Raw genomic sequence first — 9,257 nt, forward strand, 5'->3', positions numbered from 1 at the left:
AAATTTTTCCACAAGTACCATTATTCCTTCGATGGACTTCCTTCTCAGTACCATTAATCGACCAGGTGAGTGTCCAGGGGTATTGTCCCTATTTTTTTGTTCTTCTGGAGGTGTTCGCCCATTACTCTTTCTCGAATAAATCGTGCCGCTTTCGAAACACACAACATTGATTTCCTTCAAGGTGGATGATTTTGAAATCCCTTTTATAATTGAATGGTTGGTTCGTCTCACCAAGATTTTTTTTACCAATTTATTGTTTTCCATCCGATGGCGTTTTTGTCTCTCTCTGAGTTTTATCTCTTCTATTTTGTTGGCCAACTCGTCTTCCAGCCAATGCTGCTCTTCATCTTCACCCTCCCTCCTCTCCCTCATTCTGCTGCTCTTCCCTTGTCTTTCTGCCCATCATCATCTGCCTTTTCCACTTTTTTCCCCCTTCGTCTGTGTCTGAGTCACCTGGTTCATTGTCTCTGAAATTGGTCTTGCCCCTCTTACAGGGGGATGCTCTCGTTTTCTCCTTTCGCCACACTCTTTCTTCGCCCCCCTTGGACTGGCTCTATGTCGGGGTTTGAGTCCCTGGCTCGTTGCACAACCAAAACTTCCTTCCGTGCCATCTCGGCCAAATCCCTGCCGTCTCTTTCTTCACCTTCAGCGACCATTTGGCTCCCCTCGCTCTAATATCTCTTGCCACTTGTTGAGTTGCCCTCAATAAAATCTTTTCTGAGTTGGTCCATTCCGTTGAGCGTTCTTACATTCCAACTGGCAATTCTAACCGGGAGGTTCCTAGCACCCCCTCTCTTTCGAGTGCCCCGGACTGGTGGCTGTTTTTTTTGAGCGGTTTTTTCATGCAGATATTTTTGAGCGCTGGTTTACACCTGGACAGTTGCTTAGGGACATCCCAGGTGAGACCATGCTTCGTCTGGCGTCTCCCTCCCCTCAATCTGTAAATATCTCTTGCGAGCAGAGCTCTTCGGGTCATCGAGGCACACAAGCCTCCCAACCACATCAAAGTGATTTAATCTATCCATCATATCCTCTCTTCGATCTGATCGATCTATATTCGACACGACTATATATAAAGAAACAGAGGGTCTAGATTTGTCACGGGTAATCTCAGCTATCGCCGTGATTTGGGAGTGATTCTTGACAAGAAGCCGAAGATCATGGTTTGGTCTCTGTTTTTAGCAACTTGAATGAAGAAAAAAAAATTTGAAGACCTTTTTTGTGCACCAATCGTGTGGCATCCCGAGCCGCAATGGAGGAATCGAAACAGTCTTTTAATCACGTACTAGTGAAATCAAATGTAGGTTTTAGACATTTATACCCTTCCAACCCTTGAACGCGTTTTAGATCTTTTCAGACCCCTTAAAACCCCGTTCGACTCGTTACAGCTCCGTCCACAACTACTTGAGATGTCTTGCTCACAGATAGACAGACAGACAGGGGTTAAGACATAACATCCATTCACCTTCGGTGGTGGAACAATGAAATAAAGATTTTAAAGGTTGTCGAAAACAAAGAATTCCGGTAGTTTCCCGCCGTTGATGCACCGTTTTTTACACCACCTTATTGAACACGTCACATTCGTTCTTCGTGCCTGTTGTTTGTGTCCTTTATAACATCCTTAAAAAACAGTAAGCTTCCTGTTTGGAATTATTTTCAATTTTTTTTCACCGTCAGATAGACACCAGAGTAAAATAAAATTTCCTTACTCCTCTGTGTGCATGCGTGAGGTGCCGTACGATCCGCCAAATTCAGAGCCAAAGTCCTGTACTCCTAAACTACAGGTTCGTGTTCCGATTAGTGTTCTGCAGTGTTCAAAATATGAAATTGAAATTAAGGAGTACTGTGCCTCATTCATAGATTGACGTCTGTGGACAGACAGACAGACAGACAGGCAGACAAAATTGCTTAACCTCGCTTTTCACTTTGCCTGGCCAGCATAATGACAACCCTTTGTTCTTATCTTCTCCTTCTTGCGAATGGCAGCTTGGTCAAACTGCCGGGTAGCTATCGTTTTGTTGGAGTGTGACGACGCTGCTGATGCTGTGCCCCTATAACCAGTACACTGGTACTCATTTTGCCGGCTTCAGAAGGATGACAGCCTGAGTCAACCCCACCTGGTGCTAATTGAGCGGCCAACAGGGCTCGAACTCAGGACCCGAAGATCCCAAGCCAGCCACTCTAACCTCTTCTTCTTCTTCTTCTTTCGGCTGCTCCCGTTAGGGGTCGCCACAGCGGATCATCCGTATGATCCGCATAGTGATTTGGCACATGTTTTACGCCGGATGCCCTTCCTGACACAACCCTCGTCGCCTCTTACGACACAGGGATAGAAGCCAGCCACTCTAACCACGAAGCCAATAACAGGCCTTTTGTTGTTATAATGGAATGGGAACGACTTCATGGAGGTTGGTAACCAACCCCATGAACTTGGGGAAGATGAGCAGGTGAGGTCTTCTTGACGGAAGTGTGTGACCCAGAATTGCTTGGAGGAGTGCAGAGGGAGGTAGGAGGAGGAAGGCCAGATGTAAGTTTGTATAAATAGAAAGTCCACCAAGCGACCGCCGGTCGGAGTGTGACAGTCTTTGGGAATCCAGATCCTGCCTCGAGAGAACAATGAAGTCGATGGGGGGGGAGTCATTTCGGAGAGAGATAGTGAGAGTGTGAGATTTATCAAGTTTGAAAGATATATTGTTGCGAATCTGGAAGTCATGAGCACTCAATATACAGGTCCGAAAGAACAGTTACATAGGTAGGTATGTGGTTTTTAGTTGGGGTCCCCGCCCCTCGTTTAATGGGTGATAAATGTATTTGAGCTGTGAGTTATTTTGATAGTTAGGGTTTTCCTTTATATTTACACCACCATCAACTACAACAACACGTCTTCACCTCGCTTCCTCACACTGACGCCATTGTGTGCGTGCGTGTCGGCACGTACGTGGGCGGAGTTCAAGGAGGAGCCTCGCAGCGGCCCTCGACCAATCAGTGTGCTCTGGGTGGGGTGGCCGCCGCTCAGCCAATCAGATCCCGCGACGGGGAGAAAGGGGTCCGCATGGCGTCACCACGCCCCCGGGCCAATCGACGGACTTGCCGCTTGTTTTGGCCAATGACAGGGCGACGAGCGATTCTGCGTCCAGTGAGGGAGGGCGGGGAGGGCGGAAGCGTCCGCTCGGGTCGCACACGGTTCGAGCACGCTAGCGGCTCGTTCCGTACGAGTGCCGTCGACGGTGAATGGCCCCGGTAATTTGGACGACGTGGGTATTTAGGTAAATTGAAATTGGCAATCGACCCTATCCCACGTGGTTGACCTATTGGCGATCTTCGGTCCGATAAGGGACCCGTCGGCTCTGGAGTTATCTGTGGTGACGACCTATAAATTGCGGGTGTTCGGTGGAGCCGACTCGACTGCTCCATCTAGCGGTCGTGCTCGTCGCCGATACCCGGTCTGCAACAATATTCCAAGTGTTTTACCAGCTTGTGATATTTGTCATGGTCTAAAGAGAGGGAAGAGGCTGATTGTGGAGTCATCAGCAAAGAGATAAAGAGGATTTCCCAGAATCAGAGATCATTTCTGAAGATCAGGAATAGGACTGGACCCAGAACACTGCCTTGGGGGCACTCCAGCCTTGACAGGGAGACGAGTTGAAAGAGTCCATTGAGAGCCAAACGTTAGCTACAAGAGTAGAGGAAGTCAGTAAACCATGTGTGAAGTTAGCATTGTATAGCGAAGGCAGAAAATGGGAAATAAAATAAAATAATTGATTGTATTCTGGTCTATCAAACAATTCCTGAGTCTCTGGACTTGTACTCCCCGTACCCACGATGTGAGTGGTGTACCTCTCATTACAGCCGCTCGTGTACCTCTCATTGTATGCTTATAATTCTCTCATTATTCCCACTCACACCTATACAGAGTGCACCTGTAACAAACACTCACGCAGGTGCAAGTTCGACCCAACGTTGTACAAGCTCTCCGGACACGGTGGGCGGTGCATCGGTTGCAGACACAACACGGTCGGATCGCATTGTCAGTTTTGTTCCAAAGGATTCTACGGAAACAAACACCGAGAGGATAATCGTGATCAGAGCAAGGTCTGCAAGTGTGAGTACTCCAGTGATGGGGGATCTGCGTGGAAAATGGGGTATCGGGTGGGGATGGAACCAATCAATTATTAATGGGTCATCTATTGTGGGTGAGTTCGGACATTGTCCCGATGTTGATGCAATGAGAAAACTTTTTGTCCCCTTCACGAGATATTTGCCGTTTAAACACTGTACTTTATGTCCACCTGACATTTGAATGATCCAAGCGGACTGGAACCGTGAATAACTGTGGAATGAACTGGAACCGTGAATAACTGTGGAATGAACTGGAACCGTGAATAACTGACAAGCAGACTGTAACTGTGAATAACTGTAGAATGAATCCCAGCAGACTGTAACTGTGAATGAATCCCAGCAGACTGTAACTGTGAATGAATCCCAGCGGACTGTAACCGTGAATGAATCCCAGCAGACTGTAACCATGAATGAATCCCAGCAGACTGTAACCATGAATGAATCCCAGAAGACTCTAACCATTAATGAATCCCAGCAAACTGGAAACAGGAATGAATCCCAGCAGACTGAAACCATGAATGAATCCCAACAAACAGTTACCATGAATGAATCCCAGCAGACTGTAACCATGAATGAATCACAGCAGACTGTAACCATGAATGAATCACAGCAGACTGTAACCATGAATGAATCCCAGCAGACTGTAACCATGAATGAATCCCAGAAGACTGTAACCATGAATGAATCCCAGCAAACTGGAAACAGGAATGAATCCCAGCAGACTGTAACTATGAATGAATCCCAGCAGACGAACCACAGAATGAATCCCAGCAGACTGTAACCATGAATGAATCACAGCAGACTGTAACCATGAATGAATCACAGCAGACTGTAACCATGAATGAATCACAGCAGACTGTAACCATGAATGAATCCCAGCAGACTGTAACCATGAATGAATCCCAGAAGACTGTAACCATGAATGAATCCCAGCAAACTGGAAACAGGAATGAATCCCAGCAGACTGTAACTATGAATGAATCCCAGCAGACGAACCACAGAATGAATCCCAGCAGACTAACCACAGAATGAATCCCAGCAGACTGTAACCATAGAATGAATCCCAGCAGACTGTAACCATAGAATGAATCCCAGCAGACTGTAACCATAGAATGAATCCCAGCAGACTGTAACCATAGAATGAATCCCAGCAGACTGCAACCATAGAATGAATCCCAGCAGACTGTAACCATGAATGAATCCCAGCATATTGTAACCATAATCGCAGTGAATGTGCATTTGTTTGAATAACCGACGTGGTGTTGCCTCCGTGTGCCTCGGTAGTCTGTGCCTGCAATCTGGTCGGATCGAAATCCAACATGTGCCACCAACGTACCGGGCAATGCGATTGTAAAGATGGAGTTGAGGGTCGCAGATGCAACCGATGTGCGAAGGGTTATGAACACCACGGTTCAACCAACACTCCCTGCATCCGTACGTACTCCACCGATTCCCTCTACGTACTCCACCAAAACCACATGATGGTTCCACCTTTGCGAATCGCCAAATACTTTGTGCTTCAACTTTATACTTTTTATATGCTTCTCCATCTGCACAAAAGAAGCAAAAAAGTCTTGTTGGTTCTGCTCGAATAATGTCCGTAATCTAATTGTTATACCTAACTCTCCCACCCCCCTCAGCCATTCACGATGTACCTGGGGGACAGGAGTCTGAGATGGACAACACGACTGGTCAGTTCTTCAATCCTCCATCAAAGTGTTTCCTCGTCATGTTCATCAGTGTCCTCATCGTATATGCCATCATCATAATCATCATCATCATCATCATCATCATCAGCATCACAACAGCATCACAACAGCTGGGTTATAAACATACATGTTTGCCGCAGCTGTCACCACTTCTGATAAGTTGTGTGTGTGTGTGTGTGTGTTCCCATGGGACTTCACTTCCTCTGATACATGTGTGTGTGTTCCTGTGGGACCTCACCTCATCTGATAAGTGTGTGTGTGTGTGTGTGTGTGCTTTTGTGAAGACAACTGTGGCGATGACTGCACAACACAGAAGGCCGTTTTGAAGATGAACTTCAAAGAGTTTTGCAAGAGAGAAGTCGGTAAGTTTTGGGTCATTTTTTCTGTTTTTTTTCAGTCAGCAGTTTGGGTTCGGGTTAGTTAGTTTTTTTTTCTGAGTTAGTTTAGGGTAAAAAGCAGTTTTTTCTGGCACGACTGCTGGTTGCGTCCAAGAGAGAGTCACACGAGTCGAGATGGGCACCGAACCGCCGCAAGCCCACACGACTCCAGCGCTGGAGTTGATTAGCGAGTCCACGTGGACATCAGACCCACACCGCTTGTGTGAGCCTTTCACAGAAGACAGTTTTTTAAAAAAATCTCGTCCATCCACTCCAAGTCTTGTGGCTGGCTCCATAGCGCTCAGGAAATTGGCTTATGAACCTGTTAATGGTAAAATTGGGTCCGTGCTTCCACGCCTCAACACGGACCACCAGCAGGCTTCGCTCGGCTTCTCTTGTCGGAATTTCGTTTCATTGAGAAATTATCCCAGCGGGCGCAGTGATTTTCTTGTCTCCTACTCACCGGGACACAAACATGTCGGTCATTGAAGACCGTCGTCAGCACTTCACTTGAGCTGGAGAGCTCAAGGACCAAAGGCAGAGATTCAACTTTCCTAATCACTTATTTCTCTCGTGTCTGCAGTGCTACAGGTAAAGGTGCTTGCTGAGGATCCTTTGAGCAATTTCACTCGCTACGACTTGTCTCTGGAGAGAGTGTTCAAGAGTGGTGGGATCAGCGTACAAGCAGCCACGGACATCTATCTTTACTTGTCTAACAAGCAGTTGGCTTGCTCATGTCCTCCTCATCTGCACCCTGGAATGAAGTACCTAATTCTGGGTAACGTGACACACTCGAGCGTTGGGACCGTAGTACCTTGGCACAAGACTTGGCTGAAGCACCTGAAAAAGTTCAAACGCCGCAGTCGGAGGTGTGGAAAGGTCAAAGAACGCGATTCCACAACCCGCGACTAGTACTCCTGGAGTTGGCGGTTTTGGAAACAAAGGTTGTTGTTGTCATGGAAACAAGCAGTTTGCTGTTATCGAAGCAAAAATAACGTTTTATTAAATAATTATTTACGAGCGGCGTTCAATGAACGAGAAACAATGGCCCAAGACGTGCAACGAGCAGTTTTGAGTGAAATAAGGTGGGCTTGGAGAGAGGGTAATGAGGGTAGAAAATATGATGAGTATGGTTGGGGGGATGACCCGAGGTGGTGATGAACCGCCATCTTGAATGGGGTCAAAACACCTTTTCATCCTTTGTTTTGTTTGACCTTCAGTTGCTGATCCTTTAGCTTTTGTTGAATAAATAAAGTTCAGATGTTATTGTTGATCAATTGTGCTTATTCCACGTGCATTTGTCATGTTTGATCATTCCATTGTTGTTTGTGATTTACAAATAAACACCTGATGAGCGAGTGCTCCGGGTGGCGTGCTTTACAGACAACACTCGTTACACTCGTTCAGGATTCGAACCCAACTTGATGTTCATCGGGATCGTTTTAAAGCACAACACACAGAGGGTCTTCTTGCGAGAGTTCACGCACGAGCTTCGTCGTGACCGGTCGTGTCGTTGGTGCACCTGTGAGCGTGGTTACATTTCACGATAACAGGTGCGGTGTTCACCAGGTACAACAGCCACAAAGCGAGCAGCTCGTGCATCCTGTATGTCCTCATCGTATATGAACCTCACATCAGTTATACTTCTTACTCCTGAATCTCACTGAGACAGTAGAGACCTTTGGAGACCATGGGCAGCCACTGCAGACCCCTGTCGTGGTGCTCATACTGGACAGGATTCGATAATGTTGTGCACTTACCATCAACACAATTTAATTTTCAAGTTTCAAAGACAGCAGGTGCGATGACAATGAAAAGTCCCGAGTGGGACAGACGCGCATCTCCCAACGTAGGGCGGCCGTAGTTGTGGTGCATTCGGTGATGAAGTTAATTTTCAGTTTGATTTTCAATTATTTTTTTTAATCCATGGTCAAGGCTCATGGAAGAGCGAGGACACAGAGCATATTTAACCCAACAGTAGGGTGAAGGGAGAAAGTAGACTGAGACAGACAAACAAGGGATGTGGAAAACAATGAAGGGGAGGGGAGAATGCAAGGGGTGGACAAGATGGATACATGAGCAAACTTTTCACAGGGATGGGAATGGTTTCACGGGTGTCGAAAAGATCATGGCTTTGGATGGGGGATGACCTGAGATGTTGGAGAACAGCTGTCTTGGACCACAAGAGAAAAACGAGATCGAAGAAAAGAGTGAAATGAATGAGTGGAGGCGAGCAGAGGTTCTGGATTTAGGTAGTTTCACTTGGAGGGGGTTGCTGGTGGACTGTGTGTGTCCTGTAGATACCACGTGTCCGGGCGGTGTTTGTCTCTTGACGGCTTGGCTCTGGACGTGTCCACGCGGTGTTTGTCTCTTGACGGCTTGGCTCTGGACGTGTCCGGAGGGTTTTGTCTCTGGACGTGTCCGGGTGGTATTTATGGTATTAATTGGTAGAAAATGGATTTCAGACATTATTTTGTTTCCATCTTCACTGTTATTCTCTGCGGAATCATTTTCATGAGACAGTATGGATCGTAATTAACGCTCCACCACACGTCTACCTTCCCTTCCTCTCACACCTCCTCTCCTTTCCCTCCACATCTTCACTCTCTCTTTCCCCTCTTTTTCTACCCCCCCCCCCCTTTCAGTGTTCCCGTCAACAAAGCGATGGGAAGTATTTGCTGGTATATATATATATATATATATATTTTTTTTTTTATATATATTGTTTGTTTGTTCGAGCCGGTATCATCCCTATTAAGTAGGGACGTAGTCGTGCTAATTTGTTTTGTAAATGTGAATTTCTAAAATGGAGAAATGTACAATCGTTAAGTAAATAGTGAGGAAAAGGGATTCGGTAAGTTGTCTTTCGTGTTTCCCTTTGATATAAATAACAGTGACAAGCTCTGGGAGGGAGGTGTGCAGTGTCCGGAGAGGGAAGGGCAAGCCCGCACAACTCCATGAATAACAGGCTGAGAGAGAGAGAGAGCCAATGGGAGAGCCTGCAGCTTCAAGAACGCTGAGATAGCCAATGGGAGAGCCTGCAGCTCCAGGA

At 46.6% G+C, this 9,257-nt stretch overlaps 1 protein-coding gene across 9 annotated transcripts in view; it reads left to right on the forward strand.

Annotated features, from left to right (window-relative positions):
* Positions 1–9,243, forward strand: part of LOC147006765 (netrin-1-like) — a 76,894-nt gene extending 67,651 nt beyond the window's left edge. For 6 of the 9 annotated variants that reach the window (XM_085867934.1, XM_085867931.1, XM_085867930.1 and 3 more), the window contains 5 exons: positions 3,914–4,102; positions 5,404–5,553; positions 5,760–5,810; positions 6,113–6,190; positions 6,789–7,564. In XM_085867934.1, coding sequence (XP_085724060.1) covers positions 3,914–4,102; positions 5,404–5,553; positions 5,760–5,810; positions 6,113–6,190; positions 6,789–7,117 — 797 coding nt within the window. In that variant the 3' untranslated portion in view covers positions 7,118–7,564. Of the gene's footprint in view, positions 1–3,913; positions 4,103–5,403; positions 5,554–5,759; positions 5,811–6,112; positions 6,191–6,788; positions 7,565–7,588; positions 7,890–9,099 lie in introns of those variants that run through there. The other 3 variants (XM_085867936.1, XM_085867935.1, XM_085867937.1) reach the window with 3 other exon arrangements.
* Positions 9,244–9,257: the final 14 nt, after the last annotated feature.

Source organism: Eptatretus burgeri, unplaced genomic scaffold (assembly GCF_056783735.1).
Source record: "Eptatretus burgeri isolate ZD-2024b unplaced genomic scaffold, Ebu_testis_v1 Ebu_testis_scaffold_3154, whole genome shotgun sequence".
NCBI lineage: Eukaryota > Metazoa > Chordata > Myxini > Myxiniformes > Myxinidae > Eptatretus > Eptatretus burgeri.